This window comes from Agaricus bisporus (genome assembly GCF_000300575.1).
Source record: "Agaricus bisporus var. bisporus H97 unplaced genomic scaffold AGABI2scaffold_9, whole genome shotgun sequence".
Taxonomy (NCBI): Eukaryota; Fungi; Basidiomycota; class Agaricomycetes; order Agaricales; family Agaricaceae; genus Agaricus; species Agaricus bisporus.
The window spans coordinates 1,062,237-1,089,276 of NW_006267372.1; the positions used below are offsets into that span (position 1 = coordinate 1,062,237).

The 27,040-nt window shown below is 45.7% G+C and overlaps 12 protein-coding genes and 1 non-coding gene across 13 annotated transcripts; 5 read left to right on the plus strand and 8 right to left on the minus strand.

Annotated features, from left to right (window-relative positions):
• Positions 1–531: 531 nt before the first annotated feature.
• Positions 532–2,655, minus strand: AGABI2DRAFT_120766 (hypothetical protein; the record flags this gene model as incomplete). Its single annotated transcript, XM_006463896.1, has 5 exons — positions 532–747; positions 795–917; positions 969–1,210; positions 1,259–2,578; positions 2,628–2,655. The coding sequence occupies 5 exons, from the start codon at positions 2,653–2,655 to the stop codon at positions 532–534; spliced, it is 1,929 nt and encodes a 642-aa protein (XP_006463959.1).
• Positions 2,656–3,475: 820 nt separating this feature from the next.
• Positions 3,476–5,826, minus strand: AGABI2DRAFT_120767 (hypothetical protein; the record flags this gene model as incomplete). Its single annotated transcript, XM_006463897.1, has 4 exons — positions 3,476–3,503; positions 3,581–3,855; positions 3,908–4,132; positions 4,186–5,826. The coding sequence occupies 4 exons, from the start codon at positions 5,824–5,826 to the stop codon at positions 3,476–3,478; spliced, it is 2,169 nt and encodes a 722-aa protein (XP_006463960.1).
• A 150-nt stretch (positions 5,827–5,976) lies between these two features.
• Positions 5,977–6,428, minus strand: AGABI2DRAFT_120768 (hypothetical protein; the record flags this gene model as incomplete). Its single annotated transcript, XM_006463898.1, has 2 exons — positions 5,977–6,093; positions 6,147–6,428. The coding sequence occupies 2 exons, from the start codon at positions 6,426–6,428 to the stop codon at positions 5,977–5,979; spliced, it is 399 nt and encodes a 132-aa protein (XP_006463961.1).
• Positions 6,429–7,173: 745 nt separating this feature from the next.
• AGABI2DRAFT_194593 (hypothetical protein) lies at positions 7,174–8,215 on the plus strand. Its single transcript, XM_006463899.1, has 3 exons — positions 7,174–7,752; positions 7,807–7,933; positions 7,997–8,215. The coding sequence occupies exons 1-2, from the start codon at positions 7,328–7,330 to the stop codon at positions 7,922–7,924; spliced, it is 543 nt and encodes a 180-aa protein (XP_006463962.1). The 5' UTR covers positions 7,174–7,327; the 3' UTR covers positions 7,925–7,933; positions 7,997–8,215.
• Positions 8,216–8,506: 291 nt separating this feature from the next.
• Positions 8,507–10,298, minus strand: AGABI2DRAFT_187380 (hypothetical protein). Its single transcript, XM_006463900.1, has 7 exons — positions 10,163–10,298; positions 10,044–10,068; positions 9,857–9,996; positions 9,764–9,797; positions 9,499–9,698; positions 8,758–9,410; positions 8,507–8,699 (listed from the first exon to the last, which is right to left on the minus strand). Exons 1-7 carry the CDS (start codon positions 10,228–10,230, stop codon positions 8,671–8,673), a joined length of 1,149 nt encoding a protein of 382 aa, XP_006463963.1. The 5' UTR covers positions 10,231–10,298; the 3' UTR covers positions 8,507–8,670.
• An 818-nt stretch (positions 10,299–11,116) lies between these two features.
• Positions 11,117–11,188, minus strand: AGABI2DRAFT_t96. The gene has a single exon. It is a non-coding gene; the product is annotated as a tRNA-Asp (tRNA).
• A 105-nt stretch (positions 11,189–11,293) lies between these two features.
• Positions 11,294–13,349, minus strand: AGABI2DRAFT_208965 (hypothetical protein; the record flags this gene model as incomplete). The annotated part of the gene is made up of 10 exons (XM_006463901.1): positions 13,271–13,349; positions 12,860–13,204; positions 12,708–12,795; positions 12,495–12,640; positions 12,221–12,432; positions 12,012–12,157; positions 11,843–11,954; positions 11,628–11,770; positions 11,501–11,561; positions 11,294–11,424 (listed from the first exon to the last, which is right to left on the minus strand). The coding sequence occupies exons 2-10, from the start codon at positions 13,147–13,149 to the stop codon at positions 11,294–11,296; spliced, it is 1,329 nt and encodes a 442-aa protein (XP_006463964.1). The 5' UTR covers positions 13,150–13,204; positions 13,271–13,349.
• Positions 13,350–14,638: 1,289 nt separating this feature from the next.
• AGABI2DRAFT_55578 (hypothetical protein) lies at positions 14,639–15,058 on the minus strand (the record flags this gene model as incomplete). Its single annotated transcript, XM_006463902.1, has 2 exons — positions 14,639–14,959; positions 15,011–15,058. Coding segments are annotated over 2 exons (369 nt in total), but the record flags the coding sequence as incomplete, so codon positions are not given.
• A 196-nt stretch (positions 15,059–15,254) lies between these two features.
• Positions 15,255–16,323, plus strand: AGABI2DRAFT_74829 (hypothetical protein; the record flags this gene model as incomplete). Its single annotated transcript, XM_006463903.1, has 3 exons — positions 15,255–15,496; positions 15,548–15,795; positions 15,854–16,323. The coding sequence occupies 3 exons, from the start codon at positions 15,255–15,257 to the stop codon at positions 16,321–16,323; spliced, it is 960 nt and encodes a 319-aa protein (XP_006463966.1).
• A 400-nt stretch (positions 16,324–16,723) lies between these two features.
• AGABI2DRAFT_225970 (hypothetical protein) lies at positions 16,724–22,068 on the plus strand. Its single transcript, XM_006463904.1, has 5 exons — positions 16,724–16,884; positions 17,040–17,203; positions 17,275–17,308; positions 17,378–17,571; positions 21,383–22,068. Exons 3-5 carry the CDS (start codon positions 17,279–17,281, stop codon positions 22,035–22,037), a joined length of 879 nt encoding a protein of 292 aa, XP_006463967.1. The 5' UTR covers positions 16,724–16,884; positions 17,040–17,203; positions 17,275–17,278; the 3' UTR covers positions 22,038–22,068.
• Positions 22,069–22,284: 216 nt separating this feature from the next.
• AGABI2DRAFT_74372 (hypothetical protein) lies at positions 22,285–23,153 on the minus strand (the record flags this gene model as incomplete). The annotated part of the gene is made up of 4 exons (XM_006463905.1): positions 22,285–22,708; positions 22,759–22,881; positions 22,938–23,031; positions 23,084–23,153. 4 exons carry the CDS (start codon positions 23,151–23,153, stop codon positions 22,285–22,287), a joined length of 711 nt encoding a protein of 236 aa, XP_006463968.1.
• Positions 23,154–23,644: 491 nt separating this feature from the next.
• AGABI2DRAFT_180117 (hypothetical protein) lies at positions 23,645–24,508 on the plus strand (the record flags this gene model as incomplete). The annotated part of the gene is made up of 7 exons (XM_006463906.1): positions 23,645–23,715; positions 23,776–23,789; positions 23,845–23,875; positions 23,933–24,053; positions 24,113–24,198; positions 24,250–24,298; positions 24,329–24,508. Exons 1-7 carry the CDS (start codon positions 23,699–23,701, stop codon positions 24,506–24,508), a joined length of 498 nt encoding a protein of 165 aa, XP_006463969.1. The 5' UTR covers positions 23,645–23,698.
• A 314-nt stretch (positions 24,509–24,822) lies between these two features.
• On the plus strand, positions 24,823–26,804 carry AGABI2DRAFT_180118 (hypothetical protein). The gene is made up of 2 exons (XM_006463907.1): positions 24,823–25,521; positions 25,623–26,804. The coding sequence occupies exons 1-2, from the start codon at positions 24,839–24,841 to the stop codon at positions 26,392–26,394; spliced, it is 1,455 nt and encodes a 484-aa protein (XP_006463970.1). The 5' UTR covers positions 24,823–24,838; the 3' UTR covers positions 26,395–26,804.
• The last annotated feature ends 236 nt before the right edge of the window (positions 26,805–27,040 follow it).

A 27,040-nucleotide genomic window follows, 5' to 3' on the forward strand; every position in this document is an offset into this window, starting at 1 on the left:
ATTTACCTAAAAAGTCTAGCTACACGAAACGGAAGTACAAGTTATCTGTGACTCATAATATATTCACCTCAGTGACAACGAAGGCGATTGCCAAAGGCAGGAGTTCTCAGTTCGTCTTATATTGAGGACTTTGATCCGGTCGGCATCAAGGACCCGGATCAGGGTTCGGATCATCTTACTGCCTTCGTTGTCCATTCTATCTCTCTATGCCAAATTCAAGCGATTGTCGAACTTATACCAATTTTCCAAGTAATATGGCGTTAAAGGATGGCGAATGGTTCAACAATGATCATGAGTTTTCGAAACTGAAGGGGTGGAGAGTTTCGTAATAGGATTCATAGGAAATGCTTTCTGGCGAGTCGGCGGCATTCTATGAGAGAATGACATTCAAGGATACACGCAGCGAGCTGAGATACAAGGATTGGGACAACCGTCTCAAGCTTATCCCTGCCAGTTGTCCTGGATAAGAAATAAGACTACGATTTGATAAAGGGTTCGCGGAAACTGTTCGCAACAATTTTCCAGCCATACTCAACCCATTGCCAGTGCGGCTTCCTCTTCATTCCACCCCAATTCGTCAAGATCAATCCTGTATATGGATATTTGTGTTTCAGTAGGCTCCTGGTCACTGCGAAGAGAATGCGTGCACTGGAAGTCTGAACGACTTGACATCGTTCTCCAGGCAATCACAGACTTCAAACCGTGCCCAATAAAGAAATATTCCCGGACCCATTCGCCATAGAGCTTCTAGTAGCAGGTCAGAATATAACAGGACATTGCCTCATTGTACTTACATCTCTTAGAGGGAATATAGCTTGTTTGGCAACACCGTTCCCTATCACGAGGTTGAAATACTTTAGCAGCTGGTAGTCCGTGGGGCTGGACGGCTCAACCCGCACAATTGAAGTTGACGGGTCCTAAGCACAGGTCAGTACAGAAAATGGGATCGATATTGGTAATAGAATCACCAGTCGGCACAATAGGGCGAAGTCAAAAAGATTGTCACACGCCCAATACCTGAAGTCAACATTGGAAAGTTGGAAGAGCAGACCGTCATCCACACCATCCCAATGCGTGTCAAGGATACCACGAAACAAACCGAATGTAAGCAATATAGTGATTGACTGAGAGACAAACAATCTATTGTCTTCAGATGCCCAGGTCAAACCAGGGAGATTATTATGTTCGTGCCTCCTATCGAAACTCCACCCTGAAAATGGTAAGGTCGATTATTAGATTTCGTCAGACTCGGGCTTACCATCATGAGTGTGAAAGTGGGTGGTATCAACTTCCATCCAGTAGATCCACGACTGCAGGATGATCACTTCTGCCTTGTACTCCCCAACGACAAATTTTCCAGAACGGTTAGGATCGAGGAGGAAGTCTTGGAATGAGGCATGATAAAATTGTAGTTCGGATTTCGCGGCATCTCCTGATTCCGGTACACTCATGGCAGAGTAGAGTCCGCGCATTGTCTTGTAAAAATTACGTTGGTCGAGTCGGAGAAAGCTGCAGAGTGCCTGCACCGAGGCGAGTGAATGATATGGATCAAATTTATTTCGATAGCACATATACGCCAAGATTTTCTTCGCCGTCTCGAACATGTCGGGGGGTATATCCTGAAGAATTCGAAAGTAAAGAAGATCGAGGGCCGCCAGAGGGTTCCTGGACACAACCTCTTGCGATCGACGCACAAACAATAACAGAGAGTCGAGCTGAGAGATGGGATCAGCTTCCTTTGGATCACCAATGTAATTGAGGCATGTCGACGCAAAAATAAAGAGCCCCGACACCGCATCAAGAAGCGTTTTAAGCTTGTCCTGCGGAGGCCAGTCTGTGGTTACCATATCGTTGTATCTGGCCTTTATGTCGATAAGTCTATCCTTGACGTATCGTTCCACATTCTCCCGGCATTCCGTGTCGATAATAAGCTCCTCACGGCCACATTCCGAAGACCGGGAGAATGCATTCTTCAAGTGCACTTCGGGACGACTGAAGATGAGCCAACGAAGTGGGAGATCAGGGTTCGTGCGGATGGCGTTGGTGATCATCTCAAGAATCTCTCGCTGAGCATCCTCTCCTGCACACTCATCAAGGCCGTCCAGTATAACGACGATTGGCTTTCGAGATCGCTCACGCTGGAGGGTGGCGAATGGCTCAACGATCAGCTTCCGAAATTGTACGGGTGGAGAGTTTCGCAGAAGGATATGGTCTTTGGCCAGACGCTGTTCTATCAAGGAATGATATGCAGGATCACTCCTAGCAAGCTGGGATACAAGCGTCGGCACAACGGTTTCTAGCTTATTTCGGCCAGCAGTGCGGGAGAAAAAGTACGATGCTCCAAGAATCTCCTCCTCCTCGCAAGAATCAGCAAAAGACTGAGCAACGGCGGATTTCCCGGTACCGGCAGAACCACGGACCCAGAGCATTTTCCATTCACCGTACTCCTTCACAAGCCATCTCATGAGTCTTTCCCTGATCTTCAATCGCGTTTCAGGATGGCACCTGGGTGGCGGATATCGCGCGCTGGAGTCCTTTGTGGCGTCAAGGCATGTATACGGTTCCAATAATTCGAAAACTGCGAGGACAAGTCAGCATCTAGATCTCTTGACAGTGAGAAAGAATACGCGCCCGCTTGCCTGCTTGAAACGACATTGTTGATATAATTGATTTTCAATTCATTTACATCGATGAACTGACCACCGTTGACAGTGAAGTCATGCGAATTGGAGAAAGATCCTATGATATCACTTTAGCATGTTTCGATAGCGACTTCAAGCGTAGTTTTGCCTATACCAATCTGCTGATCGGGACGAATGGATGATTGTGGTCGCCGGCTCAACAGCCTGAGCCAATTCTTTGTACGATCAACGATAGAAGGAGCGGGTAGGGTCATCAAGAATCAGTTAGCTGTGATAGAGGTCTTGAGGGGATGGCAGGATGGAAGAAACGGGCGTTGAAAGTGTCCTCATGGCACTGACCGCCAAGCCGGATGCCTGCCATAATTTCTATCAGCCTCGAATTCACGTTCACTGAGACTCTTCAAATTTCAAACCTGCTCTTTGTAAATTCAATCCAAATCAAGTCTAGAAGAAAAACTTCGGAACAAGAAAAATATCCTTTAGTATCGATATTGTGGTTCTTGGTGTAAGCGTAATTTTGGATATTGCGTGAGTGAGTGTAGTTGGATCGACGGAAACAACATATCACATGGGAAAGACGAGACTTTGACTGAAATGCACTGTGTCGCAGAGACTCAAAAAGAAAACGAAGTTGATTCTTGGTTAATTTAGGCGTAAATCGAGTCTGACAGGCCGAAGTACAATATTGTGATCGATTTCAATCTATCAAGGTTCTTCCCAACTCACCCACTCCGAAAACCTTTCGGTGAATTGTACAAGTCCCGCGTCGATATGTTCACCTCCACATTGATCCCAAGTACATATTACATATTGAGACTTACATTTCTCACAAATTAACTCAAAGTCAATTTGCGTGACGTGCTGAAAACAGTCAAGACGAACATTCAAGGGAATCAAAATGACTCAAACCCATTCCATATTATACAGTGCTCCCATACTTTCTACGTTCCCCTTCTAAAAGTCGAATCCAAAGCCAATATGTCCAGTCCGAAATCCCATCATCCAGATCAACAAATCGAAACTCTACACAACACTTTCCCGATAAAGTGAACAGAACTGGGACAAGGTGATCAGGAGAATGGTTCACCCAGCTTCGCAACTGGCGTCCAAACCGTCTACGGCAAAATGAGCAATCAGAATTCTCAGTGCTACTCCGAAGCTGGGTCTTCCAATCCTGGTCCTTTCCTTCTTCCCACTCGCCTGTCCGTTCATGCTACACGACCATAATTCAAGGGGCGTTTAGAAACAACGAAAGCTCCACTCACCTGGCAAGATGAATTCCATGGATCGAACGAATTTATAGCTGTTTTGGCAGGATTATAGGACAGCAACTCGTCTACGTTGAGTATAGTAGAAACGCCAGATGTCACTGTTCGAGCAGGACGACGAAATCGCAACGTGATGTTGTGGACATTAGAAGTGTTGATTGCCATCAAGGGCATTTGCTTAAGTGTGCCATGCACCATAAATTCATGACGGCGAGATTCATCCTTAGGCATAAACTCAGCCTCATAAATGCAGAAGTAAATGACGGAGAACTCACAAACACTAGCTCAGAAAGTGTAAGATAGAACTTGATACGCATATGCTCTTTAAACTGAGCGGCCAAAAGATGGATGCAGAACTCGCTCCGGAAGGTTGAATCCCCAGATTGGGTGCCGTTCGCAACCACTCCAATGGCCAGTTTATACATTTTCAACCTCATTGCGTCTTCACTCTCGGCAACTCCTTCAATAACTGGCCAAGTAAGCGAAATCTTGTCACCAATACCGGGGCCACGCCTCAAAATACCGTAGAAGAATCCATAATCTCCTTTACCAATGTCAATGCCATTGGGAGCCTCGTTTAAGATTCTGAATGCACATTTGATCTTGAGTTGTTGAGCTTCGTGGTGTATATCAGTAAACAAATCGGATCGGGAAGGGTCGGATACATAGTCGATGAATGATTTATGGAATGTTTCGAGCTTCTCCAGATGGGCTTCATCGCGCTTGGGAGTATTCAAAACAGATTGGAGTAAATTGACAGCAGCATAAGCTTCGTCCGGGGTCATAGCTAACCAATTACACAACACGACAAAGTTCCCTTCACCTGTCTCCCCTTCGCCAGGGAGCCCTCCGTCGGGCCCGATCAATGGCCTATCCCATTCTGACGCTAAAGCCAGTATGAGTTTGCGAGTGTGTATGATGACTTTTGGAGGAACATTGAACAAAATCCGGGCATACAACGCATCCAGTAAAGCCATCGGGTGCTCCTCTCGCGAGATTCCGGTCATCGGAACTTTATCAATCACATTCAGGACATCGGAGAACTGTGAGACTGGGTTTCCAATGTTCGAGTCGTCGATATATCTGATGGCCGTATGCGCATATGCAAACAGTCCCCCGGAAGCGTTAGCGAGTTTCAACAAGTCCAATTCCTCTGGCCACTCCGAATGAGGATCGAGTGCATCCGAAGCTTCTTTGATATCCTTCAATTCCTCGCGAAGGAACCGTTCAACATCTGCACGACCATCATCGGAGTCTACGTGAATTTCCTCCTTCTCATATGCCAATGTAACATTCGCTCTAGCAAAGAAGGAAGTGATGTGTCGTTCAGGGCGGCTCGCAATGAGCCAAACAACGGGCGACGAAGGGTATTTGATGCAGAAATCAGAGATAAGACGGAGGAGCTCTTGTTGCGTGCGTGGGTTCTTGCATTCATCAAGACCATCGATGATGGCCAAGACGCGACTGGAAGAACTCAGTCGGTGGTCATGGATAAAGGGTTCAATGATAAACTTTTCGAATTGGACTGATATCGACGACTGAAGGAGCGATGGGTCACGCGCGATCTCACTCTCAATGAGCTGACGATAAACTGCAGATTTAGCTGCAAACTGGTAGGAGAGAGTTATGATGGCTTTGGTTCCGTCGTCGCGCCCATTGATTGAAAAGAAGACCGAGACATGGCAGGTTACTGGGAGATTGGGAGTGTCAGCAACGCTTTGCATGATAGCCGACTTTCCAACTCCAGCGGAACCAACCACCCAGCGGATCTTTTTCTCGCCCTCGCAGTTGGCGATGAAATATATGCACCGTTCGAGGATGGCCAAACGGGTTCCGGGAAGACATCGCGGGGGTGGATCACGAGCAGAAGAATCGGATGCTGCACCAGGTATTGTTTCCTTCAAAAGTTCTTTCATGACTGGCAGAGATGTCAGTGAATGGGTGTAACGAAACAAGAGTATTGCTTACATTGGCTAGATAGGGTGTTGATGTTCAAATTTGTCACAGAAACTAGCCGAGATGCGGCCAATGTTGGCAAAACACAATGAGTGCATATTTCTAAAATCTCACCATTTCTTATTGCCGTCGACGAAGGTTGGTCCCGTCATGGAGAAATCGCGGGCGTGGTCAAACATGCCTTGTCTCTTGTGCTGCCACTGTGGCGAAACCTGACCTGCAGACTGCTACGAGTATATCAACATCTTATTCGTAGCTGAAATTGATAAGAGACACCCACAGTCGGAGATTCAGAGTTGAAAGATTGTTGCGATGCCTGTGACGATTGGCCACCCAAGTCGACTGGCGCCCTGTTCAAGCGAGGGCTTCCAGTAGAGTTTTGATGAACGGCATTCTCTGGAACCGATAGATGAGAAACGCTAGGGGCCGCATTCACGTTGAGGCCATGGGAAGGGGAGACAGGTGTATCATTACAAGGATCTAACGAAGATGGATTTGGCGACCGCGTGCGTGAACGGTCGGAACGCATGAATCGAGGGCGATGGAATGAAAAGGCTGGCATCGAGGAGTGCCTCACATGAACGGTGTGCACAGGCCGTTCTGGCGCCTCGTTATATTTGGAACAGTTAGACGCTCAGATGTCAAAGGGCCACTTCTCTTCCTCCATAAATATAGACACGGTTTCATCCTTGAGCCTGGCAAAAAGGAGATTTGCGTTGAAGCCGGCGAGATCGAAACCGGAATATATATAGTTGGATCACCTCGAGTTTCGATTTCGGCTCGCCTGTGCTATGTAGCGGTCTAGTGTTGATTTTGGAATACTATTTTGAAAGTGTGGTGGTGGGAAGAAGAAGAGCGACCGTGCGCCAAAATTTGATTTTACGTCGTCTTCAACTCCCCCACGTCGGTGATCCTACGACGCAGCGAGTTTCCCGCCTGCAGACGTATAGAATGTTAAATATTCCTTGTAATTTCTGTCGGAATCCGACGATTCGAAAGACAGGTTATGTTCACTTTTCCCTTGATACCATCATCAAGCGCGAACAGCTTCGTATTTTTAGTTTCAATCTCGGAACGCGCGTATTATGACTCGACCAAGTTTTCGCGAAATCTGTCTGTGGACGGCCACGACTATGAGGCCCATTGTTAGGAAAACAAACTGTCCATCCTTGAAACGGTTAGCTTGAGAAAGTTAGAACAACATTGTCGAAGCTACGGAGGTGTGGGGCTTCCGGTCCCCGGAAGTCACATATGACGTAAAGAACACTGTTGAAACGGCGCCCACTGCTTCACACAGCCCTGCCCGTTACCACCGAATGCGGGCGACCAACAAATCTCTCGTCTCTCTGACTTCTGCCCCCTGCTTACATTTCTAGTTCTCTCCTGAATTGTCAACCTGCCTGCTGGAGGCGTTGATTAGTAGCGCATCTATAGTTGAAAACTCTTGCCCAACAAACCGCGATGCACACCCGCATGCTGCACGTGTTGATTCAATCCCTACTGCTACTTTTCCTCTGGCTCTCACCTAACCCCGTTCTGGCCGTGCCCTCATCATCCCATCCATCCCTTGCAATTCGACACACTGCACTCCATGCACGGACGCCTCCACCATCTGAATCTTCCGAACCCGCAGATCCATCAGCCGGGCATAATCTCAAATTCAAAGAATACCCTATTTGGATAAAAGACAAATCCAAACAGCTTTGGGAATCCCACACGGCGCAAATGGCGAGAGAGGAGGCAATTCGTAATTATACATCCCCGTATCTGACCCAGTTTTCTGGCAAGCAGGATGGGTGGTGGGTATCGTTTGATTTCGGGAGAATATGGAGACATTTTCTATGGGAGACGATGCCTAAGCTGTGGAGCAGTCCCGAATTACCCCAGTAAGTTAGCTCTTTCGGAATATCATCCGAATATACTCAATACATCTTTCCCAGAGAGGATGTATTCCTACTACGAGCAATGGAACAACCCACATATTCGTCTGTGAATGAGCTGCCGACGACGCTTAAACCAAAACTGGTCCAAGAGCAAGGACGGACTTGTGATCAATAATTTAGACACGTCAGTGCTTTAGTGATCGATCGATCAGGATCTCGGCAGTCTTACTAAATTCTCTTGGGTTAGGCCCATTAGGTCCGAAGACTATGACAGCTTTCGTATGATCAGCTTATGATGAATGAATGCCCCAGCATTGGATTTAGACGCCTCGCTTTTTTGTATCTTATGTATTTTGCAACGACCGTTGGTTCGATCTTTCGAGTATTAAGACGAGGGATTGCAGTCGCATGCTCTTGTCACCTGTGAGTCATCAGTACTTTAGCAATTAGCTTTTTTTCGCTTGTGCAAGCTAAAAAAGCGAGAAAAAGCGAGAAAAAGTTGTTGCCACATTTTGGGCCCGGATTAAAAAAAAGCTGGCCTCCTGTAGATGCCGTGAAAAACTGAAAAAAGCGAAAAACTGAAAAGAAAACTGAACATTACAGACATTACTACTAAATGTACCTAATATTGAAATGACCATTTTATGATTTCAGCTTTTGCCCAGCTTTTGCGCTTGTATCAAATTCGCAAAAAGGCCGAAAAGCGACATAAAGTGAAAAGTAAATTGCCAACTTGCTGATGGAAGCACGAGCAGTTTGAGGAATATAATCATATAAATTGATACTACTGGCATACGGTGATCATAGAATACACATGGACAACACAATGGCATATAGAATACACATTGCACGATTGTGCAACAAGCACACGTCCGGCCAAATTTGTTTTGGCCGAAATCGGGTCAGAGGATTTGGTGTTAGTTAACTGCGTCTGTGTAGGCGCGAAATACCTAGTAAAAGTTGGATTGTCAATATTCTGGGCGTTTCAATATGCAGGGGAGCATTTACGAGGTATTGATTTTCGGAACCACCTGTTTAATTCTCCAAGAAGACGTGAATCCAACTGACGCATATCTTTAAGAGCTTTCTCCCTATCCTTCTGCAACTCTTTCAATTCCTCAAGTAAAGCTTGCACAACCACTTGATCCACATTCTGCCCCAATTCCTCTTTCATCCGCTTAAACAGATCATTCTGCCTATCAATCAACTCCTGCGTAATACCATGAAGTTGTCGTCCCGCATCCGTATTAGGTAATTTCTTGCCTTGCGTCACCATTTCTTCTTGAATCCGAACCAATCGTTTTTGAGATTCGGTGGCGATAATACAGTCAATAATATCCCAAGCTGAGTCTTTCGAATTTGAAAAACGCCTTGTCATTGATCCATGATTGAGCATATCCGACCAATAGATTGTTTCTAGCTCTTTTTCGCGGTTCGAACATGATTTCATCTCGTCGTCGTATTCATCCGATGCAAGGCCGTTGGTTTCAGTGGACTCGAGTTCGGGCCACATGGTCGTAACAAGTATCACCTTTTTAAAGAAATCTTCTCCACAGAGTTTTTGGAACATCTTCAAGTTCTTTAATGGTGTTTGTGCCATTCGGTTATCGGAGATACGATGTAGATAGAGTATCCCTGAGATTTCTAGTTCTCGAGTTCGCCTTTTGAAAAAAAAAATGAATGAATGAAAAGAATAGATGAGGTTGAGAGTTCAAGTTGGTACGTTTGAAAAAATTGGATGAGGCATACACGTTTTTGAGCCATTTCGCTACGGTCTGGAGGATATCAAAATCAGATAGATAGGTATCATCGAATCCAGGAGTATCGACCAGAACAATATTCGTCCCATGATCAAAAGACATTCTAACGGCCGTGATTTGAGACGTGAATGATTGTAAGCCATGTCCAACTGCGTGATTATTGTACCCTGGAGTTGCTGTCTGAATGAACTATATAACGAGAGCAGTCAACATGAGATGAAAAGGCACAGTCGCCTAGCGGGGGATTTGCTCACAGTGCTCTTTCCAGCGCCTGTCGGGCCCATAATGCTGGAATGGATGAGATTTGACAAACCAGCCGTCTAATCGAAGTTCTAGTATGAACTCACACTATGATCACGTCGTTCTTGGTCAGATCCTCGGGCTTGATGGGTGTGAAGGAACGAATGTCACGATCGACACGTCTAGGTGACAACAGCCCCAATTTCTCCTCCTCTTTCCCAAAACCTGGCATCCAGCTGATAGAAGCCTGCTGCGAGTGAGTGATCGAACGAAATCTGAAGCATTAAGTGTTACATTGACTAGAGTCTTCAACGAATCACTTCATCCATCAGCATCATACCGCAAGTAGAAAAACAGAAAGGGAGGAATCAGTATTCAAAATCCACACAAACATGAGAAACAGACTTATTTACCTTCTCTTCGCCGTCGACACTGTCCGTTCTGTATCCCTTTTCTGCAGCATATTCGTATCCAAAACCATAGTTTCCACGTAGCAAGAGAGCAAATAGAACTCGGGGTACTTTGAGCAGAAAACAGGATAAGAAGCGCCAGCGCCGAAAGCCTCAAGGCCTCAAGGCCTCAAAGAAGAAGCGGCTTTCGGACTTTTGTTCCGATTTTGACCTCCCAGTAGCTCAAGTGGGCATAACAAACTTCCTGAAATTCGCTACTTCCCGAATTCAATAGCTCCGTACACCTGAAGACGTCCCCTTATTGGTCCCATGTCTTTGATACGTATTTTTTGACAAGGGCTGTCAGGAAAAGAGAAAAAAATCAATAACAAAAGCAATCCTGATGAGTGTGGTGGTGGTCAAGTGTTCAAAAGTTAAAAATATATGAGCGCTTCCTATGAAGTCACCGTCAGGGTCGAACTGATGCGATCTAATCCCGGAGTGGGAGATTATAAGGCAACATGCTTAACACTCGGACCGTTGAACAACACGTTCCTGTTAAACGTGTTGAGCACGTCAAAAATCAGCGGTGCGTGTGAATTACGCAACAAATAACAAGAAAGGCTTTTCTTAGTAGCCGCCCGGTGAACCTTATCATTTTTAATCTTGCCAACAGGAATAACAACCGTCGTTAGTCGAAACATAACATGAAATGACACATAGAGTACTCAACCTCGTGAATCCGAGGACATCCTTTTATCACCGAAACAATCAAAGTTTAAGTATGTGCAAATGAAACTCCATCCAACTGTTTTATCATCATCACATATTGTTCACTTCAAACCGTATCACAACAACTTTGATTTAATCCAGTATTCTTCCAAACAAAAAAAAAAAAGGATCACAGCAACCACTCCGAGTGAAGCTGTTCCAATATTCTGTATACAAATTCGGAGCAAAACTTTTGTCTGTGCAAACCTCTCTGTCGGGGAGTCGAACCCCGCTTTCGCGCGTGACAGGCGCGTGTACTAACCGATATACTAACAGAGAACTTGCAAATCTTTATAACATTCTAATATATATAGACATACACATACAAGCAAGTAACTGTAAGTCTAACGTTGCATAGTATACACAAAGTCGACATAAAAAACTCTAAGAACAAGTAGATTGGATATCTAAAGCTCCACTTATCGCATCTAAAAGCATATCACGTTGATCTCCCGCAACCTGCCACATCGCAAACCCTTTCAATCCGTTCTCTTCAATAAATTTGCCTTTCGCGGCTTAGAAAAAAAAGACCGAATCGAAATTAATGATCACTCTATACAGGAGAGAGAAAACAAGAGAAAAGGAGCTTACCCATACTCTTAGTATCATCATACGAAATAACAACTCCAGAAGTCGGATTATACACGAATGGCTAATCAATCAACAAATTTAAGCATTTCAACGATGCAAAGAATAAGAAGGGAAAAGAAACACTTACGGTCTGACTGCAATCATCATACATATAAGTAATCCCTTCAGCCGGATTTCCATCGTCTTTCAAAAATCCAGCAGTGACCATTTGCGAAAAGTCATAATTATCAACTGGGCCGGTCGGATTTCCACAAATATCAGCGCCTCCGCCTGTCATAAATAAAAGCGTAATCAGCAAAAAAAAAATAATAGAAAAAGCACTTTGATCACGATCCAACTTACTGTCAGCCGGAAGAAGAGGATTACTATTCTTCTCAAACGAAGAATAAAGACTAAATTCTCCCTGATTCTGGACTTTGAAACTATGTCCATATGAAGCTATGCCCAACACCATCTAAGAAAAAACACTGTCATTTTCATTCTTCGCTATAATATATCATGATTTTCTTACCTGATTAGCAGGGAACTTGGCATTTTTCCAAGCATCAATAGCCGAAATGGCTGATCCAGCTTGTGTTGGAGCACACGAATCATCCAACGGCGCATTTGGTCCAATTCCAGTAGACCATGAACCCCAAATATCATAATTCATAACCGCTAAAAAAAAGTAAAGAAATCAATATCCTCATGGTTAAAAGAATATTAAAAAGAATAACTCACCGAGGTGGTTCAAATATTGAGCAAACTCAGAAACGTCGCTCATAGGCGTTCCATCAGGTCCCATAAACGGCGTAATACTAGCAGCAGCAGATAAATAAAGTTTTCCACCAATCGGATGTTGTTTCAGTTCTTTAAGGAATTCCAAGAAATTCGCAGAGTCGGACGGTGAAATAATGTTACACCCAATGCCTTGTTTATTGGGGTATTCCCAACTAAATGAAAAAGATTTAGAAAAAGAGGAAGAAAATAAAAAGTTTGAAAGGAGGAGACGCACTCGAAATCGATTCCATCTAATTTATATGTATCTGCTAATTTGGTTATAGCTTCGACAAAGGCAGATCTGTTTTCGGGAGTAGAGACGGCGGTCGAGAAATAACGGGAACCTGTCCAACCGCCAATGGATATCAAAGCTTTGACACCCTAACAAATACATATATATGTGATCAATAATGCGGAAAGAAAGGGGAAAAAAAGACGTTTAACATACGTTACTTTGTGCCGCCTGGACAAAAGTCGGTAAAATTCGCTCGTCATCAGAATTCAAGACTACACTGCTGGCATCAGCACCAGTCAAACTGTATACAAAAGAACGTAAATATCACATCCAAAGAAATAAATAAATAAAAGGAAATGACATACGCAAAAGCATAAGTCATATGCGTCCACTTATCCCAACTTATCTTACTCGGCGGAAACGAAGAAGCAAGCCAACCAGGATACCAACCCGTAATCACAACCTCTTCATACATCGGCCCATTTCCGTTTCCATCACCACTGGAATTTGCTGGAGGCGATGATGGCATTTCATCTCTAGCGGATGGTGGTGGTTTTAGACAACATGTAGGGGAGGCAAAGGCGAAGGAGGAAAAAAGGTGGAGGAAGAGAAAGAGGGAGAGGATGATGGTTGGGATCGTAGAGGTGGTGTACATAGCGTTGAAAGAGATGAGGCGGAAGGTAACTTAGACAGCCCGATAAGAAACACGTCTGAAAGGCCCGCGGGATAGTGGTGAGAACCGATTCATGTACTCGTTAAGAGTTTGCAGCACTCACCAAGAGAAAAAACGAGAGAGTGAATTCGATAAACCAGCGAATGTAAGCGAGTCTCTAGCGTTTCTTTAGCGGATAGCGGAGGTAGTCAAATTCGAGCCCAATAAACAAGCGGTGATTTTATCAACCTATATCAGCCCTAAACGGGTCGTGTTATAGGGCGCGTAACAGCAAGGAAAAGGTCAGGTATAAGCGAGGAAACTATGAAATCAAACAAAAAGGTTAAAATTCTCGAAAACCCGGAAGTTGTGCAGAAAAACGCACCTCAGACTTGCGCGCACCCAGAAATTCTCAGGAATGAGGAAACCTTGCGGAAATCAGCTTTTCAGGGGAAATAGTAATCAATACAATGCGTCAAGGGGAGGAAGAAGGGGAATGTAGTGATAAGAATTATGAAACGGGCCGAAACCTCAGATTTGGCCTAGACTTCGCGTCTTAATGATACTATTGGACGAAAGAGAAGTAAATCGTTCCTGGCCGGTACTTGTTGCATTCCGAAAAAAAGTTTAGAGGACCTGCAAGGTTCGAGCACGAGGCTGTACACGAGGTGACCGGTCCCAGCGGGGAAGCAACTGATTTCCTCTAAATCTCCCGATATGCTCGGGCTGTTCGGGCACTCGATGTAAAAATATTTCTGAAAAATCTGTACTCCCCTCACGTGCAGCATCTCCGTGATGGAATGGTGGTGACAACGCAGCAATGACTTTCCGAATCTTCGGAGCCCAAAATTATCATTGGAACCAAATGGAAGGCTGCGCGCTTATATGGAAGACCTGAACCGCACCGCAACCACGTGTTGTCGACGGCAAATGTAATCACCAAAAATGAGTGGCCATATCGGATAGTGCATCTTCAGAAAAAGCGTACCTTGATAGATTCTCAGGGACGGACACTTGCAGGGCTTGTTGGTGGTCGCTGAAAGTGATTAGCGACGCGGTGAATATTGGAAAAGGACTCTAAACATAGGATGCTTTTGATTTTTAACATTCGAGATTGGGCGACTTTTCATACTAGGGTGGTCCGCAAAGTCGGGCGTTATCGGGGTAAATTAATGACGAGTACATCCGTATGCAGCGCATACAAAGAGAAAAAATAAGCTACTTTGCTTGCTTCGTTGACCTAAAGCGTCGTGTTTCCAATGATGATGACACGACGCTAGTGATAAAGTGAAACACGCACCTGACACGTAGTAAGTATGAAAAGGCGATCGCACACGGAGCAGAGCCTAATGTGATTTATACGTGAATGGTAATGAATACAATAATGTGCATGAGTGATACTACAAATTCTTTTCAATACTCATCTCCAAACTGGAGAAAAAATTAACTCACAGTTAATCTAAGTAACGGCAAGATCCTATCGCCTCCGTCCAACCAATCCAATACGCGCGGCCAACTGCCTTGCATGAAGAAGCCTCATCCTTCTCAACCGCCATATCACAATACCAACACCCACGCCTAGAAAGAGTAGATTGACAGCTACAAACTCGAAGAAATCGGCACGCTCTGTCGAGACGACGCGCCCACATGATTTCCATGCCAATATCGCTCCTTCTTCTACAGAGGGAATACTATCAGAGTCGGCAAGAGAGGGAGGGTGTTGGGCATAGTGAGGTCGGTCGTGAAGATCGGTAGAATTTTTGCACTGGAGGAGACGCCTGTTTCCGAACGGTTGGCAGTATGGTTTGTGAAGCTGAGCGAGGTGTTAAATAAGGGCAAGTAGAGAGAGGAGAGAGAAACATACAGCTTCCTCTGGACAGGGTTCGCAGGCGCCAAAGGGGGTGCAGACGAGGGTCGTATTGAGGGCTGCGGTGGCAAGGGTGACGAAGAAGAAGAGTGGCCAGCTAGAACGCAGCAGAGTTACATCGCAGAGTCTGTGGAAAGCAGAAGAGCGTACATGATCAGTCGTGGCAGCATAACACAAGCAGCGTGGGAATCTCCACAACAGCAGCAACAGACGACGGCCCAGGCTAATCACACACTCAGCCATGTCGCGCAAGGCCACCATCGTCGACGAGTTCGACGACGACACAGATCTTCCTCTCCCCGTCGTCCCCCTACCGGATACTGGCGCACGCGGCCCTCTTCTCCAGCAGCTTTACTCCGGCGACCACTCGGACGACGACACAGACTCCGTTTATCAGCGTGCCGGCCCTGCGTCTCCTCACCACACCGCATACGCACCGACCAGCGTTCCATCGAGTCTGGTGGACAGCGGCACCTACAAGACGTTCGTTTTCCTTTGCTTCGCCTCCAAGACCGTATCTTAATCACCCATTAGCTGGACATGCATCTATCCCATCTATCTCGACGCAAAGCGTCCCTATGGGACCGGACAAAGAAGGGTACAGAGAGCCAAAAGTCTTTGGTGGCCTCTTAGCAAAGATATCGCCGATGCTGCAAATCGACTTGGACTGGGCACATTGCATGAAGTGAATAAATCCCATCCTCGTGATTGGGAAAATCCTGGTCGTGTGAGGGTTCAATGGAAGAAGGACGGTAGACTTGTCAATTCTGCCATCAAGACCAGTACGTTTCTCTACATTTTTTTTCAATAGATCTCATACACATAAAATTCTCACTACAGAGAAACAACTTCTCGAGACGATCTGTTTTCAAATCCAGAAGCTCAAACCCGAAAACGTTCCAAAACCACCATACACTCTCGCAGCACCCAAAGATGCTTCTCCTCCAGTATCCAAATCAGCTGGTGGCAACAACTCTGCCTCAACTCCCGCTTCAACCCAATCCATCACTTCCAAAGGCAAACAATCTACCAACCTATCCAAATCCAAACAACTTTCGAACATATCTAATCAAGAAAACCTCCCCACTCTCAAAGGTGGAAGACGGTTACCTATTCCTCCAGAACCTCTTCCTCCTTTGACAAATCGTGTATCGACATATTCACCAGCTATATCAACAGGAATACTTGTAGAGGCGGTTAAAGCGGGTATGAATAATCCTGAGCAGGGTTCATTGCCTGGTGGTGGTGGTGGTGGTTCGGCTGCAAATATTCCAAAGGGCAAACGGAAAGTTGTAAGGGTACGTGGGTAATGGAAGAAAATCATGTAACGGGACGGTGTACGATAGTATAATCTACCATTCAACGTTCACTGGCTGATGTTTAAGGATCACTTGTCAGAGTTTGACCGCTTTTCGAGGGCTAATGCGCTGTCTATTCCTAATCATCCAAGACTACACAACTTCGTCATGTCAGAAGAAGGGTAGATTCTAAAGTCGACTTACTAGTTCAAAACAATAGTCGTGCTTGGAATTTGCGAATCCCGTACTTGCTTACCTCTTCGTAAAAGTTGGAATGGTAAGACCGATTGCTTGGAGTGGGCATACAACTATAGAAAGGCGCTAAAACGCGGAGCTTTGATATATTTAGAGAGTTTGACTTTCCTATATATACACTATCGTGTGTTGTACATGAGGCGACTTCCCTCTTCCTGCGCGTTCAACCTTTTCTCGCCTGGCTCGGACGCCTCTCAAGAGTATCTTTGTTTTTCCCGTCTAAGTCATAAACAATCAGATGATCAGAAGAACAAAATCAAGTGCAGGGGCCTCACGAGTGTCCGTTACGACCAATGCCAGTGGCTATACCATACGAAGGTGAAGCGACAATTCGGAGTCGCGCCATTAAGACTCTAATATCTTTTCTTCCTTCCCCAACGAATGTTGCCACCGATATGATGTGTTCAAAGTGTATGCAGCAATTTTCTGATGCTAGGATATAACCTAAATCACTCATCCGACTTGACTGATAGTCCATATCAAATGTCCTGCCCAAGCTCAGGAAAGACCCAAAGCCAACGCTACCAATCTGTCTTTCTAAAAGAATACTACCTCGTCAACGGGCATCCAATTATGAAATTCTTTCACGAGAACAAGTTTCCATTTCCGAATTAACAGTCGGCGACGTGATCATTGTGTAAGTCAGAGTCGTTACGCTTCGAGTCTCGACGACGACCAAAGCAAATGCTGATTTTGCCTATTGAAAAGTGTTATGGGACCCACGGGCGCCGGGAAGAGCAATGTAAGGGAGCACATCAACGATCCTCTTGTCTAAATCCAAATGAAGAAGACTCATTGTAGTGTTCATTAGTTCATTCATACCTTGGCCGAAGACGAGGCTACAGTTGGTCACGGTCTGGAATCCTATACAAGTGGAGTATCCGCCTACCGGCTCAAATGTAGCGACGGCATCGACATCGTCCTAGTTGATACTCCTGGGTTCAACGATACCCATTTATCTGACCTGACCGTCCTGGAAGTCACCGCGAATTGGCTTAAAGAAGTGTATGAAGTCATATGCTACTTATCCGCTTTGCACATCTGATTATAGTATCTTTAAACAGTGGTAGACGTAATCTGCAAGTCTCTGCGTGCCTTTACTTGCATAGCATAAGCGACAACCGTTTGGGAAGTGGAACACAAAAGAGCCTTGAAGTTTTCCAAAAGATAGCAGGGAAGCATATTTACTTTCAGCGAGTAACTCTGATGACAACAATGTGGCCGGATCCGGCAGAAACAGTCGAGATGGAAGAGAGTGAATTGAGAGAGGCGAAGCTTCGCGAAGAGGATTGGGCAACGATGATACTAAGAGGGTCGAAAGTCGAGCGTTTCACAAATACTCGAGAATCTGCCAGGAATATCATCGACAGTATTATTATCGCCGAATCAGAGACACAATGGAATCGAGTTCAACAAAACCTTGTAGACCAAGGGAAAAGTTTACCAGCCACCGAAGCTATAAAGGAACTTCACGCGGCTTACGAGGACATAGTGGCGAGGCAGGATGTTTTGATGCAGCAATTAAGGGTTGAAATGGAAAGGGTGGCAGCAGATCCAGTAACGATCATGGCGCTTCGGCAACAGCTCCGAGACGAGGTTGTAAAATGGAAGAAAACCGGGAAGGAAATCAAAAAATTGGAGTCATCGGGGAAAAAGGGGTGGCGCCACAATTTTAAAAAATTGTTTCACTGATTTTTAGTACGACCCGACAGCGTTCCTACCTGTTCCTACCTCATCTTTACCGCCTGGGAAGGGGATGCAGACCTCATTTTTCAGGGTCTTTCCACTCCCCCGGACCTTAACATTGTTTTCCGGCTCAACAGTTAGTAGCTAGCTGCTAGACATACTATATCCTCACTTCATGACGATGGCCGGCTTCTCAAGTCCTCCAATTATCTTCATTATGATCTCTTCGGCGGCGTAGTCGTTTTCGCTTCGAGAAACACCGGTCTTTCTACGCATTGCTCTACACCCATTCTATCTCAGGTTCAACTTTCTCATGGCAAGGGAAGGAGCTTACATTGTAGACATTCTGGAACTTCTGAGTGTACACCATACCACTGAATGCGAATACATAAGGCAGACTAAACTCAAAACTCACCACGTCACATGACCAAATCGTGACAGATGCGTGATTTTTCAACTAATTTTAATAAATCTGCTTCTCCTCAGTGAATATTCTAGTTATCCGCAAATGCCTTCTACAATCGATTCTTTATCTTTATTCACATGTTTTGTAGAAGCCGATTTTCAAACAAGTAACATTGACATGAGAAGTAGCCTTATCTAGAGTATGGGATTATATTATCTTACTATGTCACATGACAACATCGAGTAAAGGCAGCTCAAGAACTACTCAGGTGAACGCGTAGAAAAAGGTGAATGCCACGTCCAATCAAGTGAGCAAGATGAAGGACTTCAAATCTACCTAATTTAAGACAAAACGGGCCTGAGATGCAGAGAAAAACAAGGAAACTCCTCAGTAGTCGGAATCAGTGAGTTAGGTCAACCGTCAGATCAATGAAGTCAAATTAGTTTTATAACCAGTTCGTATGCAACTACAAATCCTTCTACCCCAAACAAAAATAAAAACTCATGCCGAAAGCGACCCAGGCCCATGGAAACTAGCCTTTGTACCCAAGTTAACGAGCAGGCTCAGGTTAACTGAATATAAGTCACATTTGTGTCACAGTCAGGTGACGTGGTGAGTTTTGAGTTTAGTCTACCTTATCCACCACTGAGGCCCTTGCCAGGCCCCCGGAATATCCCTATAAATGCTAGGAACGGGTCCGGACAAAAATCAGTGACAACGACACTCAATAAAGTGCCCTTTTTACCGAAGAGGCTGGGTACGGAAGTACGGCCAAGCGCTGGAAAATTTGGCGGAGGCTAGGTCACCTGTACTACTGTATCAGACGGTCGGTCACCCCTGGTCACCCCCATTTGCTGAAAACCCCTCCTCCCAACCGCACTTCATATTACACAACGTGGTTTGCAAATTTCATATTATGCTATATATCCTGTTTTTTCGAGTGAACACGCTCAAGGAGGTTGAGTCTTGAATTTGGACGGTGTCATGCTAGTCACCATCGGAGTACGAACGTAGGTACAACATAGCAGCAACTAAGTACATAGCAGTCAACTAGCGCGTCGCGTTGACCAATGGCCTCAGAGCTGATTCTGAATGTATGGGTTTGCCACGTGGATCAGTGATCTCTGATTAGTAGTATCTTGATTTGATAGGACATTCTTTATCACAATAGTGATGCCATCAAGATTATATTCGAGGGCTAGCAAGGAATCTGTTTTAAATCTTGGCGCCACTTATGTAGTACAATCGATCAACGCTTGTCAGTTCTCCCTTGCGTAAGATGCTCGTCATACGAGATGAAGGGTGCGAGTCAGGGGAGCTTCTATTTGCTTCACTCCTTGAAGAGTGGATTGAGTGGATCGGATTGAATTACCATGCAGACCTGTGGATCAGAAACAGGCTGAGAAGGTGAGATGGCAAGCATGCAGCATTAAGTTATTAACGGAGCATCAGCACCACTATGGAACACTATGGAAAACCCGTGTTTCACTGCAATTCTACGCAACCTGACGTGTTTATAGCTGCCCTTTGTAGCACAATAAACTCGGACACTCAGCAACTCTCGATACACTATCTCGTATTCTTACCCGACGGCGAATGTACTTATAATCTATGGATCACTGCATTAAGATTTAACCACCTCCTTGTACAAGTTGAACAATTGCTTTCCTTATAGGGCCGATCGCCTGGAGCGAGCAGAGAACTACTAAAGAGTACTTAACGCGGGGCTGTGACCTATTCAATGAGTTTTGACTTATATACTTATATATACATACTGTCGTGTGTAGTACACGAGGCGACTTCCCTCCTCCAATGCCCTCCACTTCTGAACAATCTCCTGGTGCCTCTCGAGAGCATCTTCATTCCTTCAGTCCGATTTCAAAGGAGATGGAAGAGTCGCCTAAGAGAAGGAAAGACGCTGCAGACTCAAATGATCCCAAGTATTCGATAAAGAGGTGAACAAGACCGTTTTTCTCTGCCAAATACAAGGTCATGCCATTGATACTCTAAACTCCTTTTCATGAACGAACGCTGCCGCCGATATTCCACTGTTTCATGCTGTTTAAAGGGTACGAGACGAATTTTTTTCTGATATCATAGCACAACCTAATTAAATCGCTCATCCGACTTGACTGATAGCTCACACTACCAAGTATCCTGATCAAGTACAGGAAAGACCCAAAGCCAACACTATCAACCTCTCAAAGAATGCTACCTCATCAACGGCCATCCAATTATAAAATCCTTTCACGAGATGAAGTATCCATTCCCGAATTAACAGTCAACGATGTGATCATTGTGTAAGTCGGAGCCGTTACGCTTCGAGTCTCGACGACGACCAAAACAAAGCTGATTTTGCCTACTGAAAAGTGTTATGGGACTCACAGGTGCTGGGAAGAGCAATGTAAGGGAGCACATCAACGACCTGACTGTCTCAATCCAATGAAGAAGGCTCATTGCAGTGTTCAATAGTTCATCCATACCTTGGCGGAAAACGAGACTGCCGTTGGTCACGGTCTAGTATCATATACAGATAGGGCATCAGCCTACCGGCTCAGGTGTAGCGACGGCATCGACGTCGTCCTAGTTGATACCCCCGGGTTCAACGATACCAATTTATCTGACCTGAGCGTCCTGGAAATCACCGCGAAATGGGTTAAAGAAGTGTATGAAGCCACATCCTACTTATCCGCGCTACACGTCTGATTATGGTGCCTTGAACAGTGGTAAACGTGATCTCCAAGTCTCGGCGTTCCTTTATTTGCATCGCATCAGTGACAATCGTATGGGAAGTGCGCCACAAAAGAGCCTTAAAGTTTTCCAGAAGACAGCAGGGAAGCAATTTTTCTCCCGAGTTACTCTGATGACAACAATGTGGCCGGATCCGGCAGATACTGTCGAGATGGAAGAGAGTGAGATGAGAGAGAGGGAGCTTCGCGAAGAATATTGGGCAGAGATGATAGAGGAAGGCTCGGAAGTCAAGCGTTTCAAAAATACTCGAGAATCCGCCAGGGAAATCGTCGACAGTATTATTGCCGCCGAATCAAAGAGGCAATGGAGTCAAATTCAACAAGAACTTGTAAAGCAAGGGAAAGGTTTACCAGCCACCGATGCTGGAAAGGAGCTTCACGCGGCTTACGAGGACATGGTGGCGAGGCAGAATGTTTTGATGCAGCAATTGAGGACTGAAATGGAAAAGGCGGCAGCAGATCCAGTAGCGATCACGGCGCTTCAGCAACAGCTCCGAGATGAGCTTGTAAAATGGAAGAATGCCAGGAAGGAAATGAGAAAATTGGAGTCATCGGGGAAAAAGGGGTGGCACCACATTTTGAAAATTCGGTTTCTCTTTATAGAACGACCCAGCAATAGTCCGAGATGAGCTGTTAAATGGAAGGATGCCAGGAAGAAAATGAGAGAATTGTGGTCATCGGGGGAGGGGGGATGGCGTTGCTTGTTTGGCTTGTCTTAATTCCTCTGAGAATTTAAGAGGCTTTGGAAAACGATATATAACAACTTTAGTAATTACCCACCGGAGGACGCATAATACAATATAGCGTGCACCGATAACACAAACCTCGGTACCCGGCAAGAAGACGTTGCTCACCTAACTGCGTACGGAGAGCACATTATAATTTCCTCCTCTTTCTGCTCTTCATGGCCTCTAGGTTCTCTTCCTTACGCTCTTCCACTCTTTGTAGGAATTCAACTTTTTCTAAGTAGCCTCCGCTCTTTCTATTCGTATCCAGCTCGACCTGCAGATCAGCGCTCATGGTGTGGGCCTTCCAGTCCATCATAGATTTATCAAGAGTCGTCAGCTTCTTGGCTTTCTGGGATGATGATGGTGGTAGGGCCGCCAACACTTTCTTCGGTTTTCGGGGTCCGAGTTTCTTTTGCTGTGCTTCTGCAGGTCTTACGGAACTCGACGTCGACGACGAAACCGTGGCCTCGGGAATAGGTACGACGTCTTGAGAACTCGATTTATCGCCGCTTCCTTGATAGTGGGGCCATTTTTTTGCATCCACGGAATCTTCGGGTACTTCGACAATCTCCCTGAGTCATGTCAGATTTTGTACTTCAGTGCCAAGAATGATGAGGCGCACGTTGTGTACTCTCCGGCAAACAAATACCTTTTTTGCACCTTAACCATTTTTGCTTCCGTAGACTCCCTCTTGTTCTCTTCAGGGGACGCCAACGAAGCCTGGAAACTAGCCCAAACCACCTCTCTCCTAGCGCGAATGAGCTCTTTTTGTACAATCACAATCATGTCATCATGACTTACTTCTGCTGAGTGTCTGACTCGTCGTTTGCTATCGTGGCTTCGCCGGTTTGCCCATGTGGCTGACTTTCGTCCTCGCTATTATCAGAGTCCTGTTCTGAAGAATGTTTGGAAACTGATCCTTCACGCACAAGAAGAAACCCGCTCACGCTCGCGTGTTGGGGGCACATAGTCAGCATCATCCTCGGAATCTGAAATGTTGTGCTGAGTAGGGCACATTGCGGCAAGTAATCAAGAAGGCGATTCATTGTTATCACGTTCCACCATAATTATATATAGACAAGCAAACAGACGGACAAACAGTATATCGACTAAAAAGGTAACTATTTTGCTGCAGTTTGGTGAGTTGTCGGCGAGGCGTTCAAACGGAGTAGACATTTTTATACAATTTAGTGATTAAGAGCATTGGACTTGACCCCATAATCCCAAGAAATAGTTTGGGCAGAACTGCCTCAATGAGCATATATGCACTTGAGGGGAAATATAGTCTGAACTTTTCGAACCAAATTTGAGGAACTTCCACTCGGACGGATCGGATCAAGAACGGGAAAGTTTGGATCGTGTTTCCTCGGTCTGGTACATTGACATTGACAGGATCACTGAATGAACCATGCATATCGTTCGCTCGAGGAAAGGACGCTGGTTGACCAATTAGGCGTGCGAATCTTTTATTATATAATACAAGAACTGTACAGTATTAGCGAAAAAGGCAACTGATAGTGGTTGTCCACCCAGTCAAGCAAGCCTCGTCGTCGTCAGTGAAAATGGTTAACATCCCCAAGTAAGATATTTAAATTATGCTTGGACGATTTACAAATGCTCACTTATCGTGAACAACCAGGACCCGCCGGACATGTGAGTGACAAGTAATCCGTAGCTCCGGATTTCGTATCAACGACAATATCTTCAGATTGCAAGGGCAAGACCTGCAAGAAACACACGTATGTTTGTCCGCAGACATTTGAGAGGGAAGAGTTATACTGATCTCTGCCTTTCAGACCGCACAAGGTAACGCAATACAAGAAGGGGAAAGATTCGCTCTTCGCTCAGGGAAAGCGTCGTTACGACCGAAAGCAGTCCGGTTATGGTGGTCAGACTAAACCCGTCTTCCACAAGAAGGTATGCTCCCGTAGTATCTTAGTGTCTTATGCACTGATCGAGCTGACTTATCCGTCCAGGCTAAAACAACTAAGAAAGTCGTACTTCGGCTGGAGTGTAACGTATGTAAATACAAAATGCAGCTATCATTGAAGCGCTGCAAACAGTGAGTCGAGATGTCGTACACGTCCGGTCTCTTCGCTGACGCCTATCATAGTTTCGAACTCGGTGGCGAGAAGAAGACCAAGGGCGCCGCTCTCACTTTCGTATGTCGAACCTTCTTCTGCGATGCTCAGATGTTCACTTGTCACGTTTTCAGTAATTGGTCTGCATATGAACCCTATGTCGCTTCTGCTGTACACTTCAACCTGCCCAATATGATCACACATGTCCCGAAATTCCACATATACTATGAGCATTTTCTGCCTTTGGCCAAATTAAGAATTCATGATTCCTTTTTCCATTTCGTCACTTAAGGCAAGCAAGCTCCAATGTTGCGCAGTACGTCTCAAAGTTGTAGTGTGATCTTTACCGGCTGAAGGTCGTTCATTTACACGAACATTCGCTGAGTTGTTTGATTCTTGCTCCCAAAAGTCCCAGGTACAGAGTGGGAGTCGCTTTTGACAGGCATTCCGTAAATAACTCTCTCCCTGCTTCGATCTTGTCTCTGAGCCTCAATTAACATCACGGCTCGGGTTCAAATGCTATTAAATTTTCATTCACGGGACATGGCCATAAATTTCATCGATATAAAGATCTAGTCCTGTGCAAGATGTTCATTCGTCTGTCACCCGCCTCCCTCCATTATGTCCCGCAATGTCTACCTAACACGGGGACTTGTAGGACGGGACCAGGATATCGACCTCTTCGAGCAAGTGTTTGAAGAGTCGCAGGTCGTCACTGTGGAGACCGCGAATCCGCGCCTAGATCTCATATCGTTTGCTCAAGGTTGCTCGGATTTCTGGGTCATCAACACAGGCGACTCCGTTTCCAATGCAGTCATAGTACAGGAGCCCCCACTTCTTCCAAATAACTGCCTTGGTTTACATCCTACACCTGGCCTAACACCGCCTCACGAAGTTGCTCTTATGCATGCCGGTCATGAGAGTATCACCGATGGTGCCCACCTCGAAGAATCTCTGATGGAATGTCCTGATACCCGGTATGGAGTCGAAGACACAGCCTCTCCCCAACCGATAGATCGCAACGCTGCGTACCCCAGTCTGGACGCCTACAGACCATCCGAGGACAAAAATATTGCTGGCTTCGTCTATCTTCTTCCTTCGTCTCGTTCGCCAGACGCACTTTATTTTGAGGAGTATAACGTTGGCATCATTCTGCGGCCATATTGGAGGGGTCTGGGCGTGGCAGAGGAAGCAATGCGTCTCGCGTTAGATGTCGTATTCGCCCGCCACAACGTGCATCGTGTTCAGGCTCGGTTGATTGATTGTTATGAGAACGACAGAGCGTTTGCTTTTTTCACCCGCATGTGAGTCTTTCTATCCCAAATAAATCAAGGTTTATTAGCATTTTGCTCCAAAAATGCTGACACTGACTTCTTCATTCATATTTTCTCCTTCTGGAACGCAGGGGATTCTCTCACGAAGGAACCAGGCGCCAGGCGTTTTTCAGTCCTCTCACAAGTGAATGGAAGGATGTCACCACTTTGGCGCTTTTGGCTACCGATTGGCTCTTGTATATCCGAGGTCGCCGCAACGATTTTCGACCCACACCAAAATCTGAATTATTGTGGGATTCACTCTTCAAACGCCATCAGAAAGAGCGTGAGGAGTTACTGCGGTGGCATGAGAGGAATCTCTGTCGAAATGCGAGCTTGGAGACTATTCGAGAAGGGATAGTCCCACCTGTCCCCGTTCCCATTAGGTCTGATACGGAAATTACGTTGCTTGGCGTGAGCGGAAACCCGGAGAGGCCAAAGAGGAAATTATTTGAGATTGAATATGGAGATGCTTCAGACAGTGACGCGCTCACCTCGGAGTACGGGAGCGAACGTGAAAACGAGTATACGAAGGTTGTTGAGGATAATCCTCCGAAAAGGTTCCGCAGTCGATGGGACGACACTATGCCTCGCATTGACGGGGCTAACCGCGGCGAAGAGGCTGAAATGCATGCCGAAGGCTCGCCTGGTTGTATCGCCATCCCACCTGTCATAACAGTTCCATCCAGCATGGACCAACTTCATAAAATTCCCGAGTCCTCGAACTCGAGGGGAAGCTCTGTACTCAGTGTTCCATCTTCCGAGTCGGAGTCGGAAACTGAAATCGAGGAGGGCTATGCAAGTTTGAGCGCCGAGTCTTCAACCTGGGAATTGGTGGAGAGCGGCGATATCCTCGGAGCTTGACACCAGAATTAAAAACCCATCACCATCGCGAGTTTCCTATGTCTTTATACGTGAAATTGTCGTTGTCGTTGTCGCTGATATTACCGCTTTTTTCCCTGTAGCTATCGTTCTTTGTTCCGTAGCATCTGGTTTGTATCTTTAGGCGTTCCGATTGGACTTCATGTCACCTTTTGGCCTTTACCCGACCCCTTGTCTACTGGATTCGGCTCCTACAATCGTGTATTAGCATCACAAACTTCGCCTTACCTGTGTTAGTAGTATGTATACTTTCTCTTGTTTCTCGTGATATGAAGTGCGTGTATTACATTTGGCATCATTCATGTTCCGTATTTACTCGCTTTGATCTGATTCTGTAGCGGACCGTTGGAACCGAGTTCTGTTGCTTAAATAATAAGCTTTGTACAGTGTGCTGAAAAGCTTGTTCGAAAGGTCGGGGCTGCGCCTTTGACTTTAAATGGCGTGCAATATTCCTGGGATCCGCGTTATTCGTTGGACAGCCATCGCCAAGGCCCCAAGGCCGGCATGAGAACGCAGCACACTGCCACACGTCGATTGTCACGGCCTGATTCGTCTTGCTCAATTGTTCTACTGACCCTATGACTTGTCGCCACGATAGCACTCGCTTTGGTGGCCTTGTTCGAGTCAT